The 14,630-nt window shown below is 35.7% G+C and overlaps 1 protein-coding gene across 4 annotated transcripts in view; it reads left to right on the top strand.

The window, feature by feature from the left end:
- LOC149775373 (uncharacterized) overlaps positions 1–14,630 on the top strand; it is a 222,416-nt gene that overhangs the window by 71,407 nt on the left and 136,379 nt on the right. For all 4 annotated transcript variants that reach the window (XM_089943284.1, XM_089943282.1, XM_089943281.1 and 1 more), the window contains 2 exons: positions 4,031–4,167; positions 13,222–13,420. In XM_089943284.1, coding sequence (XP_089799410.1) covers positions 4,031–4,167; positions 13,222–13,420 — 336 coding nt within the window. The remainder of the gene's footprint in view (positions 1–4,030; positions 4,168–13,221; positions 13,421–14,630) is intronic.

Here is a 14,630-nt window from a genome sequence, read left to right as displayed (position 1 = left end):
TAGCAATCTGACAACATGTATAGTGGTAACTCAACCATAACAAAATAATGTTCTTAATTTATTGCAAGGGAAACAAGTATTATTATTGGTACTACTATTTTTATGGCATGGACTGCGATCCTTTTCGAGGAAGGTGTCTGGACTGCAACTTTCAAAATCCTGTGGAGAACCCTGATTCACCTTATTCTGAATCATTTGATATGAACTTTATATCATGGCTCTAGATTTGTTTTTAAGATACATATTTATGGGCCTTAGTAATAAACTGCAAGTTTTTGCATTGGATGTTGCTGGTATTGATGAGTCCTTTAAGGAACTGGACATCAAGCATTCCACATCCTACTTTAGTGGAGTCATGACCTCAGAATGCCCATCTTCTGTCAACTTTGTTTTCCAAACAAACATTCTTCTTTATAAGGCCCTACTGTAACCAGTTGTTGTTACAGGACCCATTACAATGGATAACTTGCAAACAGTTAGTTTTCAGGTACATGTAGTAAATGGTGTTTTAATGTGCCACTCTCTTTGTCATGTTTGTACCATTGACCTTTGAACCCTCACAGGGACCAGATCGTTATCACACAGTATGGGCACAATAACCAACCACTTTGATAAAATAAAAGCTCCATTCAGCAGTTAAGAATAAATTGAAGCACAGACTGACCAAGGATGGGCAGACAGATGGAGGGTATCACAATATCCCAGACAGACAGGGTCAGCAAAATTTAACACTTGTCAGTTGCAATCATGTGCTTCCATATAAACTCTATCATGTTAGTGCAGAACAATTTATTGAACAGAGAACTCTTTGTCAGGCACATGTGCCTTGAGAGATACATAAATATATACTGTATATATGTAATGCAGATACAGTTACAACAAGTGTTGACTGTCGGCACTGTTTGTTCTGCTTATTTATATTTCAAGGGATCAGCCTTGACCAAGTCTTGAAATTAAGGCTAATCCTCCAATAAATAAAATGTAGTGATTTTGCCAACAGATCACTAAAATCCCAGCCATCACTAATCATTGAAGCAATGAAAACATTTACCAGATGCTATCATACTGGTAACTCCTATCAGTTTTGTCAGATTTATTAAAATAATGCAAGACACGCTTCCTTTAGTGACTAATTGATCTGTTTAATGTGTTGGTTGAGTACCTCCCAGCATTCTGCACTTGAGGAGTGACAGTAAATACCTAGGCAGAAATAGAGCACAGATATTATCCATGCATCAGGTAAATTAAGTTGATTAATGTCAAGTCAGTCTTCATTCAGGTGGAACTAGCCTGTTAGGCCAAAAACACTCATTTCATTTGTGATGAAAACAGTTTAGGCTGTCCAGTTAGTATAGTGTATTAGTCAACTCTATGAATAATCTAGATATATACCAAATAATGTCTTTTCATATTCATGTCATTGATATCAACATTTAGTTTATTATGTGTTTATGAGTCGAAATGTGGAACTATGTGCAAGGTGCACAGCTGTCATCAAAACAGAAATTAGTTGATCATTAGAAAGAGTCAGATCATATATATGACCAAGAAAAGAGACGTGTAAAGTAAAAGATAAATGTAATGACTAGATCATAATGTCATGTACCAGTGATAGGTTCATAGCCCAAAGGTCAAAGTCGTGGTATATGATAAATAGTTTTTGTGACCCATTTTTAAAAAAAAAATCAGTGCTGTAACATTTGAATCACTGATGATATGTTCATAAAATTGTACCCTGATATACATCATGAAAATATGGTGTGTTGCATACCATAATCCTGCCCCGTACATCAAGTTCACGGTCATGACAAGGGAAAATATAATTCTGCAACCTTTTTCGCTGTCTGGGCTGTAACTTTTGAACCACTGAATATATTTTAATGAAATTTTCGTTAGATATACATCATGACTAGGCACTGTGTTAAATACCATAGTTACGGCTCTTCCTCAAGGCCAAGGTTACAGCAAGGGAAAGTGGAAAATCCTAACTTTTTACTTGTTTCAGCTGCAACCTTTAAGCCACAGAATATACTTTTGTTGAGTCTACCTTAGTGGAAAGTGAGACACTTTTATGCTGGTTTTGGCATTGCCAGTTACAGTTCAAGATTTTCATTTGTATCTATTCCTAAACCTCTTAATGAATTTTCATCATATTTTGCTTGCTTGGCATGAATTCCTTCGAAGCGAAGATAATTAATTCTGTAATTTGTTTTCTCTCCACTTACAGAATTGGCAATATGGTTTTGGTTCACATTTTTTTATTTTTTTATTTTATATTTCCTAAACACCTTAATAGATTCTCCTTATACTTGGATTGAATCATTATGAAGACCAATTATGCTTACTCATCTCCTGACTTTAGAATCAGTTGCATAGTTGTAGAAAATTTAAGTTGGCATATTGGTTAAAGTCCTTTGCCTTTGCTGATTTTTCTTAAACATCCCAATGGATTCTCATCATATTTGGGTTGAATCATTTTAGTATTATGACAGTTCTTTCTGCACAATGCCTTCTCATCTGTTTGACCTGGTTAAGTCACCATTATAAAAAGTTTGCATTAAGGTTTGTTGAAGCCATTTCATTCAAGTGATCTAGGAGACAGTGCTGGTTGTATAAATAAATGACTTGTACATTTCATGCAGAGAAAATGGTTCTGCATATATTGTCTATGAGAAAAGCTAAATCACACCAACACTGTAGCTACTATAGACTCTAAAGTTTCAATAACTAGGTGAATTCGCATTCATAAGTGAAGATATGTCAACCAACCAATCTGATTAAAATCAGATCTCCACTGTCCTTGGTGTAGATCTGACTAGTGACCACTTTGAGGTCATGTTCTATTGTCATAATCACTAAATTTTATCAGCCAGTCAGATAAAGTCTTGTATCTTTGCATTGGGAGACTAAGGAGCGTGGCTGAAGCACGTCAGTGTGTTCTGGATGATTCTTTTAAAGTTCCATTTCCATTGACTAATTCAAAGGTCACCAGAACATGACCCATAAGCGGTCACTGTCAGATCTTCACCTAGGACATTGGAGATTTGATTTTAATCAGATTGATCAGTCAACTAGGTGAGTGATATCCAGCCTATTTATGCCCTTTTTTTTTTTACATATTTTTGAAAATTTTGAATATAGACATTTTTATATGAAAGACTTGTTAGAACGATTTAGAAAAAAAAACCACTTCAGGCATGCAGATGAAAACCTTGCATGTTTGTATGCATATGTAGCTGACTAGATTTTCATATTATTAGTTATTGCATTATTTAAAATTGTTTGCAATTTTGAAATTTTTGGATTTGGACTTTTGCGTCTGTATTGTCAGCATACTTTTGGGTCTGTAAATCTGCAGTGGAGGTATACACGTTTTACAAACACAAATCTATTTAATTGAATACAATTTACATGGATTTTGTGGTTGCTATGAAACCGTTACCACAAATTTAATAATCTACTTCCCCTCCAAACGTAATATGTAGAAAAGTCAGACACTCTCATTACCTCTCACTCAGAGGTATATCCATGATATATTCAGGTGTCGGCAAAAAGTGTAATTTATTGTTAAATAATGACATGATATGCATGGAAGCAGTGAAATCACAATAAATGGATTTGACTTGTAGAGGCCTTCATGGGAATTTTTCTGTTGATATTAGTAAGTTGGCATATTAAAGGTTAAATCTGATTAAAATAGATGTCTCTGACATGATCTGAAACATACCATCATGAGGTCATGTTCCTTTGGCCTTATTATTCATCAGTTAATTACAGCTTTCATGAAAGTGAAAAATATAATTTGGAGTAATATTGTCTGAGTAACTCTTAATAACATGATATGCAACATGTAATTTGACAAGTTATTAAAAAGAAGTTGGCCAGAAATTCCAAAGGTTGGCAGAAGATGAATCTTTACAAGTGGCTTGGACCTACATATTTTAAGTAGATCTTAATTTTAGTCAGACTGGTGGAGGTTGAATCCATAAATCCATAACAGCAAACTGTAATTGTTATGTAATTTTTGCAGACACAGCCAGAGCATGTGCGTGATTATGGTCGACTGACAAGAAGTGATGAGCTGCTACAGCAGTACAAGCGGAGGCCCACATTGCTTCAGGAATATCACCATGGTCACACAGCCAATGTAGACCGAAGTCGATACGGGTAATGGTTAAATTATTCTTGAAATTATTAGTGCGGAGATGACTGCCATTCCATTTTCAGGATTTTCCCAATTTTGAAGTGAAGCTTGGAGTGCATGTGATTTGGATTTTTAACATAGCTTTAAAAAAATATCAGTCATATTGCTATGATGTCTGCAGTGTGGCAGTTTATAGTGATGTCTAGTACTGGGGCACCATCCCGCAGACATGTAGTATGATGTCCCACCCAGTCACATTATTCTGACACCAGGCCGACCATTCCTAACATTAACCTCATATTGCTGAGTGCCAAGTGAGGCCACTGTTAGTACCACTTTTATAAGTCTTTGGTATGACTTGGCCAGGGATTTGAACCTGTGACCTCCCACATCCAAGGCAGACGCTTTAATCACTAGGCCAGTGGAGTGGTCTGAAGTGAAACTTGGAATGAAATTCTACAAGTATATATTTTAATGTATCTCAATCAAGATTGAGTTCCTCATGGTTTACGAGTAAGGTTTAAAAGGTAATTTCAGAATAATAAATTCATGTATTTTCTGCAGCATCTTAGACACAACTCAGTGTCTCAGGAGAATTGCAGCAACAGCACTTTGTTTTGTAAGAAAGTCACTAACATCTGGGTGGGGTCAGTGGTAGTTTTCAGTATTAGGAAGCTGTGACCTTCTTTGAGGGATAATCAGGTGCAAGGCAGTTTCCAACACCAGTGAGTGAGTCTTTACCTTGTTGCAAGTTAATTGCAGTAATCTCCCACTTATTTGGAAAGACATGCACATAGAGGGGGTGTACATCTTTGTAGTTGAGTACTTAATATAAGGACTCCTTGGGTAGGTCTCAGTTGCCTGGCTAGTTACTGGCCAGGCCAGGTCACTGGTTGTCAGGCACCTGATACTAGACAGGGTGAAGAATCCCAGTTGCCATGCATCTGAAATCAGTAATATGACCATGCATGGGGCACAGATCATTGCACAGATCACCAGGTTCCAGGCTTAACTCTTGGTCACTCAGCATTAGTCTTTAGGCCTTGCCCAACCAGAAGTGGCTTCCAGTAGGAAAAGGAAGTGGGTTGACACCCCTCCCATTTCCCTGTGTTCCCTATAAAGCATTGCTACTCAAAATCACAGTGCCACATATATGCATATGTTACTGCTTTGTTAACTGAATGTTGATTGGTTGAAAGTGCAGAAGTTTACATATTTTTGATACTCAACAATTTCATACAAGTTTGAAACATGATAGGTAAAATTTAGACAAAATAGAAGGGGTTTTCCACACTTATGAAACGTGTAGTTGAGATAAACAGTGATGGATTCCAGCTGAGTTATTAGTGAGTTTGAAGGCTTAATGCAAGCAATATAGAAGAGTTTCATGGGTCAATCTTAGAAACTGTTTCAGATACCAGTGCTCAAAGAAAATTAGACACAGGCCCCAGGCTGATAACTTAAATAAATTCATAAGCCAAATTTCCCTTTTTTTTAATATAGTCACACAACGTTGCAATAGCTACAGTTCAAATGTAAATTCAATAGGGTTCAAAGGGGTTTAAAGGTAATGCAAGTGTCATTAGTTCATTAGTGTTCTTTACTATGCTGGTGTGCTTCACAAAGTAAATCTCTGTCAACCAAGAGTTTTGAAATTTATTTTTGTTGGGCTGTGCTGTTTGCTAATTGCTTCCTAAATTGGCTTTAAAATGAATTACACTTGAACACTATTCTGACAGCTGAAGTGATTGTGCATTGCATTCTATATATGCCGTAAAATATGTTTTCAAAGAAATATTGCTGCTGTCCAAAAACTTTTCAAAAATATAATATATATGGCTTAAGCATTATAATTCAAAGCAATAATATGTAATAACTTTTGTTCTTGTACATGCATGTAGCATTTCTGATTTATCTATAATTGGTTGTTCCACTTCCTGATCCTGTGTATGCAAATTAGCACAATGGGATCATCCTCTGCAGCCTTCAAACACATCTCACTAGCTATTGTCAGCCAGTTAAGTAATATGTGAAATAGTGGTTTATACCTGACCCCTTTGCCTTTAATTGCCACTATCTAAACTGCCCAATGGATAGTTTTACATTAGCTCCAGTCATGACTGTGTATTGTTTATACATGCTACATGTAACAGTCATATACTGAATCAGTGCGTGTGTGTGTGTTTTTGCTGTGATTACTGATAATTGTGTTTTCGTGAAACATGACCATGTCAGGGGGTTTGGGAGTACAAAATCATATTTTTGTCATGACATGCCATGCTTCAATCTGATTAAAATCAGATTTCAATTTCATGTAGGACAGTGGTGATCTGATTTAGATTGCGCCTTGTTATGGCAGGTATGTCAACATCTTGAAAATACATCTACACATTTTATCAGCTTGATCAAAGTTTCCTCAGGCAAATAAATTTTTTCTTGACCAGCCCGATCGGCACCGCACTTAGAATACAGGATGGGCCTGGTCTACAATTAGGTTGGCCCCAGGCATTGGGCTATCAGATTTTTTGAGCGCTTGATACTAATGTTAGTCCAGTTTCAGCACCAGATATAAGTGATTTTGAATCAGACGACAAGGAGGCCAGAGTCCCACATACAGCATGATGATGTCTCCATTTCAAGATCAATAATTTTCATTCTGATGTCAGTTCAGCTATTGAGCCAAGACCACTAAGCAACAAGAGAGATTTTTTATAAAAAGTTTTCAGTAAATAAGAAAATGGGTCGTGAAAAGCAAGACCCCAAATGGTAAGATAACATGATGGATAAGTGGGTGTTTATTGGAATCTACATTGTTATGAGCGTAATGCAGATACCCAAATATTTTTTGAATCACGATGAGGGATTGGTTTAAAAAATATAGGCAAATTCAGTCAAACCAGTCAATTGCAGCCACTTATGAGTAAAGAAACTGGCCATTGTACAAAGGTGACTGCTATAGACAGGTTCATTATTTAAAATTGTTTTTTGAAGAAATACCATGCAAAGAATATCGTTAATATTATTAATATTATTACGTTCCACACAATATTACTGTATCCTACTAATTCATTCAGTAAATGACATTTTCACCAACTTAAAGATATACACTGATCTTAAGTTTGTTTATGCTATAAAAAACACTATCTGGATTATTCAGTTGCTCAACTCACTAAGATCAAAGGACAGTCAGCTTATGTGAAATGCCTGTGATGAACAGAAAATCAAAGGAAGCTATGTATGGCTATTCATTGTGAGACACAAACTGAAACTTCACCTGCTTTTATATACACATGTCGAATATTAGAGGATTCCAGCATCTAATGAAAAGGAATGAAACTCGTATATCTTTGCAAGGATGAAGTTTTATGTTCAAAGATACTTTTAATTCATGGCAAATAGATAATATATCTAACTAGACATATCACACTAACCAAAAGGTAACTTCTGTTTCTGCTGCAATAACACAACTGCTTTACATCCAGCAAACAAATTGCTTCAGTCATCTACACTAATGATAAAAACTGCCTCACTTTTGAATTTGAAATATTTACACCCTTTTACACTGTCATTGTAACTGGAATTATCAGTACAAGGGAGATAAGAAATGTTTGCACATGCATCCACCAGATGCATCTTTATCTAAACAATGCCTTCCTCATGAAGCAAAATTCAGTTTCCATAGACTGAATGGTCAGTGTAGGTATGCTCTAGTGACTGGTAGCAGAAAGCAGGTGTCCATTCATACAGTATATGTCAATGACATATATATATATATATATATATATATATATATATATATATATATATATATATACATGAAATTTGCCCTGGGGGGGAGGGGGCAATTAGAATGGCTGTTGGGACAGGTTTGACTGTTTTTCACTGCCGATGACACAAGTGTCAACCTACCCAGAGGCCAAACTAGGACATGAGAAAATCTGCAACATAGGAGAAATGTGTGGAAAATTATGACCCTTCCAAAAATCTGTCAGTGAATAAAAGCATCATAGCTTATAAAGGAAGACTATCATTTGAACCTGCTGGAAAAACCCACAAAATTTGGCATATGCCAATCCCCAAACCAGTTGAGGAAACATTTTACTCTAGTGACTTCCCTTGCATTTAACTGATTATGTCATAAACTATTACATGGTCTTTTTACCTCAAGATCTCTACACATCCAAATGAATATTGATGGGTCTTATGTGCTGCAGCAACAATATTTAAACACAGTGCAATACAATCGTCAAAAAAGGAAGATCTCAAGAAACATGATAAAATATACCACAGTTCAATTGATGCCTTTTATTGGACACAAAATTGGAGTTATTGGAGATATGGATAGAATTTAGAATCCAGTTACATCCAACTGTGTATAATATTTAAAAGATAGTTTTCTATAATTATTTTTTATCGACCCTTTAGCCAAATCCCAACTGCAGAACATCGGTATCATTCAAAATCCAGATGCTGCAATAATAAATCTTGTCAATACAATTGTCAATGACCTAACATGTAGCAGTACCAGTGACACCAACAACAAAATGGTGTATAAACCTCTCACTGACAAGAGAAAGTGATTAGTTGAATAAATGTATCAACCAGGTCAATTCCCTCTGATGAGTAACAATAGCAACAAAACCGGTCGGGACCCCAGGTGACTAGATGTCCCCAGCAGATGGGAGGGTTTGCCTCCACATCCGTTTGATTGCCACTTTCCCCTTTGGTGGCGCTCTACAGTTTCGTATTTTGCATAGGGTTAGGATTTTAAAGATAAAGAATTTCCCCGGCTTTCCTCACTGGTTATACTAGCTATTTAAAAAAAAATTTGTATATCTTAGGTTAATTCAAAGAACCTTTAATTCCCTTTATTTTGATGTATGATTGATGGGTGTAATATGGGTTATAGAGTATACAGCTTGGTCTTACTCCAGATATGCATCTGTCAAAAAAAATGCTAGCTCTACTTGGCCATTTTCACTTCCTGAACTTCAGAGGTAAATTGTATAAAAAAGAGCCAATAACTTTTTTTACATTTTATATATTTGGTAATTCATTCATTGCCCTTTCATAAGCTGGTATTGTCTAGTCTGGCAAAATTCATTTTCCCATATTTTAATAGCTGCTATGGATAGTGTACTTTAGACAAATTCAGGCTGATTGTTTTTAGCACAAGGGAGCATTCATTTTAGTTAGCAGTGTGTTTAAATCATGTACAATTTCCAAAAGTACAATATCCAAAGAAATATCATCCACATTACATTAATTTAGCATAGAGGTATGCCACCATTCTCTCCATTGTGCATGTTTTAAATGCAAACAGCTTCACCTTACATACGTCACTCTCTCAAAAGTACATAATAACTGGTGAGCGCCCCCTTTCCAGAGTCACAGATCCTCACCTACCTCTCTTGTAGGTATCTAGTTTTGCTTTGAAGATTTCACATGTCTGGGTTGCTTTGCATACTTTGTTGCTTACTGATGGTTGACAACTAAATAGTTTCATATGCAACAGGGATATTTTTAGATTGTTAAATCTGCTATCATGTTAATTTTCATTAAATTTCCATATTCAGCTAAATAAACTTTAATACAATTTTTACCTTAAACATATTTAACTTCCTCAGAGTTGCTAGAATCTGGTCTTCATTCCTCTTTGGTTTCCTCCATTCCAGGAGTACAATTTTTAAAAAAAAGTTATATTTCATGTCCGTCGTTTAAGGACACAAGATCTAGATTTAGTAAATGTTTGACAGTGAGATGTCTTATCTTCTGTGGCCTATGTTTTCTTCTGACAGGGCCTACTATATGATCGGCTTATTATGTACTGTCCTCCCACACTGACACTGCTACTTAGCTGGAGTAGGCAGTCATACTTAAAGATTGGATGCTTCATAATGAAAACAGTGTCTAAAAAATTCTCCAAAAGCTGTACCCTTTTTCTTTATTTTATTTGAAGGTTGCTGGTTGGTTAAAATAGTTTCCTTTTGCAAAAAAATTTCAGTTTGTGCAGTTCATTAAAGAACGAACATTTCAGCTTGAGTACATACTTGCATTGCAGAGTTGCCATAATACAGGGCCTGTCCACTATTCTTGGGTAAATTTCTAAAATAATTTAGATGCCTGTTGCTACATTTTGTTTTCAAGATTTTGTACATGTTCCCTTTTGATCTTTTTGTTTTGTAAACAATTGACAAAATTTTTACATTTTTACATTTTTTGTTTAATATTGTTGTACTTAATGTTTGCATTTATTTGGAAGGGTTTGTCTTTCTAGGTTTTTGTGCAATTTAATTTTACATTTTTTAACCTTAATCTTTGTGCTGTAAACCACCACTACATATACATGTATATACATATTTTCCATGAGTCGCGCACCATTTTCTACAAGGGAAACGAGTAAAATATAGTGACATAGAAAGAGGTCTTTATTATTAGATAAATGTCTCATTCTTTTGGTAATTGTACACATTACATAATAAAACATAGTGTGTCAGCACTAAGGCATTATTTTAAATATGTTAAATTTAATACATCTATTTCTATGGAAATATTGCTTTCTTGTAGAGTAATGTTCAGTTCTCCTGTTCACACACAGAATTCAGTCATGTGATGGTTCTGCATAGACCATCCAGTCTTCATCATTCAGCATACATTGCCATTTTTAATCGCTTGTTATTGTTATTAATCCTACATTGCTTGGAATAATATCATGCATGAAACTTCGCATACAAACTGATTAAATCTCAAGATGTCCCTAATGAAAATGATGCTCCATGGACATCCAACATTGTTGCCATAGAGACCAGCTGAAAAATCGTGTTACTCCTGAATGGTTTGGGTGTAAAACCCACCTGGTTGTAAGGTCAAGCGAACTTATGGTACAGCCCTGCATTCATTGTGCATTGTCTGCCAACAGTTGCTTGTTACCACACTGGCTATGTTTTTGGTCCAGTTTGAATCAAACTTGGAATATGGGCTTGTATCATCAGAATTTTCATCAAGTTTACAAATGAGTGGGATCCACACATACTGATGATACTATCTTGCATTTGATTGGCTGACCTTGTTATCACCCTGGAAGCCATATTTCTGATCTGATTTTGATCAGAGTTGAAATAAATGCTTATTGTCTTTAAGATCTTAAAAGGTGATTTTATATTTGATTGGCTGTGTTTATTACCACACTGGGCCATACATCTGATCTGATTTTGACGAGACTTGAAATATGGGCTTGTGTCAGTAAGATCTTGAATGGGTTTAAACTCTTTAGCTACTAGAGCTGCTTTAGTGGTTCACTGCTCTGCCTGGCTGCTGGGGTCAATACTGCAGCTGATATGGGGGCTGACCATAGAGCCTGATGCATCTACAGCCAGATAACAACTTTTATTTGATGATTTGGGGATATGGGCCAATTGTTTCTAGTTATTTTCCTTATAATTGACTGTTTTATATACTAAAATCATGCCTAAATAAAACCTGTAACTACCTTTTGTTGGTGTGATATGTTTAACCCAGTGACTTCCACAAGAGTGATGAAAATTCTCCATAACATGGCACACACCTTTGTCTGTCATTATTTTATAGTTATATGTCAGATCTGTGCAAATAATTGTTTACAAATATTTAAATGGTCATTATGTTCTATTAATTCTTAATTTACTGTTGGTGATATTTGTCAAAGCTGTCTTGTTTTTCACAAATACAATCAACACACTGCTTGCACATTATGGACACCTCATGTTACATCTTCTGTTTTTTATTCAAAAGTAGGATCAACACTTTAATTTAACTCAGTGACCTGCAGAGCAGATGGCTCTCTTTTTCATATTGTCTTCATCGCCTGATTCTGTCTCAGTTTCTGACAGACTGGACAGAGATGATAATTTGACCTCAGTGCTTAAATCAGTGTCATCAATCTTGTCCAGAAAAACCTAACAATTAAATTCCAAATTGCTAACTAAAGTCATTGTTTCTACAGTCAGCAACAACATATATTAACTGTCACATATTACAAAATTCTAGAAAGTCCTCATAGTTAGTATATGACATCTTTCACAACAAGAATCATCATTTGTAAACTATTTTGATTGGATGACTGCCCATTGTTGATGAATTTGATAATCTGTAACATAGTGGATCTATCCATCAGTGAGCACATACAGAGCAGGCCTTAGTTCATCTTCGTGACATCTTAGACAGAGTACTTTTTATATGCTTTTTGTATTGACAATAGACCATCAAATACACAGAGTTTGTCTCCTTGGCAAGAGGTTTTTTGACCAAGAAATCTGCATAAGAAACATTTAACTTGCTCTCTATGTCTGTGGTGGTTTTTCCCAGGATTTTCTTGGGTTCTTCCTTCATCAGTTATACTGGCCACCATGTATAGCCTATCTTGTACTGAAAAATGGCGTTAAACTCAACAACAACAAAACTATGCCTGCATTCAAAGGTCGAGTGATTTATTTCACCACACTTAAGGCACAGCTGGTGATGCTTTCTAACTGTTTTTTCCTTCTGAATTTTTGCTTAGTGTAGTAAGAGAATAACAGTTTCTGCATATTAAATTGAACATGTTCAGTGCCTGCATAGGCAACAGTTAAATACAGGGCATGCCATTCATGGTACTCACATTCAGTGCCTGCATAGGCAACAGTTAAATACAGGGTGTGCCAGTCATGGTACTCATTTTCAGTGCCTGCATAGGCAACAGTTAAATACAGGGCATGCCAGTCATGGTAATCATGTTCAGAAGATGTAATGCAGTTGCATGTACTTAATTGTGTAATCTGTTAATATTGTATGACTTATATGTTGTGAGTTTAAAAAATATATTTTATATTCGTTTCTTAATAAATAGTACAAACATGTTTTATTATCTTTATTCCACATTTTATAAATTGTGTTTCAGTTTGCCATAATTTTACCTTGATTTCTTATACATTTATCATCTTTTGGTAGCTTAAAAGGATGATTCCAGATTAAGGCCAAGTTTGGCCATTTCCAGGGTGACCACAACACTGGTTTGACTGTCATTCTGTTACAATTAATTATCAAATAATATTGCATTGCAGTCCTGCTGATCCAGGCTATAGTCAGCGTTTTCACCAGGAGAACATGGGTAACTTACAGAGCCATCAGGGGACACCACTTGCCAGCTCATCATCAGACTCAGGTGGACCACAAACTCCTAAGCGTCCACGGCTTGCAATAGATCGTCCAGATCTAACACAACCTCTGCGAATTGACACAAAGGAGGCTGAGCCAAAAAGGGTTTGTATTGATATTGATTTACAATTCTTATGTAAACTGGAACTTCTCTGAACTGGACACCACGGGGACCCATTTCCTTTTTTAGAGATTGCCATTATTAAAGGATTTGGTAGTTCTACAATGGTCTTAAATTTGGATAATCTTTGGGGAAAGCTGGCTGCAGAAAGGTCGATTTAGGGAAGTTTCATTGTCTACAGTTGTAATAATTTTTATTAGATCTAGACATGTTACCCTAGCATAACTTTATTGTCATTTTCCCATTCTTGAGCATTTGTTGTCCATGTGTGGTCATATGGTTTTTAACTCTTCTTGCTGTAAGGCCAAGTAAGTTTATGGCGTGGCCCATTGTCCTCCCAGCATCTATCAACAATTGGTATTTTCAGCCTCTCTAAATCAGCTAGACCAATATGAACCAAAATTGGAATGTTTCCTGGTAAAAAGATATTTCAGATTTGTCCAGATGACACCAGTCTGATGTAAAGATTATGGCATCTTCTTGTTATTAAAAAACTAACAAGCCACTAAACAGAATTTGTTAGAAATTTACAGAAACCATTCTGGCATAAAGGACTTTAATTTTGATATACCCCCATTAAGATGGAATGTATTATTTTTGCAACATAATTCAGGTTGTCCACCATCTACATTTACCATTCTGAATGGCTTACACTTGGGGTATGGAGAAACCATTTTTGATTTGGGATTAAAAGGTCAAAGGATAAGGTCACTGTGAATAAAAGAAGAAAAATGGTTTCTGCACAAAAACATTAGTTCTGCTTAACAAAACTAGACCAAAACTTTGTGGCTGCTTTGCACTTAGGATAAAAAGAAACTTGCCAATTTTGGGTTCTAAAGATTATTGGTTATGGTGACTGTGACTGAAAGAATAAAAATGGTTTCAGCAAACAAGTTACAGTTATCGCAGATAGGACTGTTCAACACAGAAGAGGCATATAATGTATGGTTCACTGTACTCTTTTTTAAAGACAAGTAGCAGATATTACAACCAGTACTGAAAATAGAAAATATAAATACCGGGTCAGGTTTCATCAATGCCGTAGTTTTGTCTAGTCTATCAGTGGATTAAAGACATAATGATTATAATACTTGCCATTTCTGAGAAAATAAATCAGTTTCCTATCGATTTCTTGCAGGTATTAGTTGATATAATATAAGTTTAAATTTTCTAGGCCTGCTGGTAAGCAACTAC

Source organism: Sinohyriopsis cumingii, chromosome 19, assembly GCF_028554795.1.
Source record: "Sinohyriopsis cumingii isolate HCF-2022 chromosome 19, ASM2855479v2, whole genome shotgun sequence".
Taxonomy (NCBI): Eukaryota; Metazoa; Mollusca; class Bivalvia; order Unionida; family Unionidae; genus Sinohyriopsis; species Sinohyriopsis cumingii.
The sequence above is the reverse complement of the archived record's forward strand: the minus strand, read 5'-3'. Positions and strand labels throughout refer to the sequence as shown.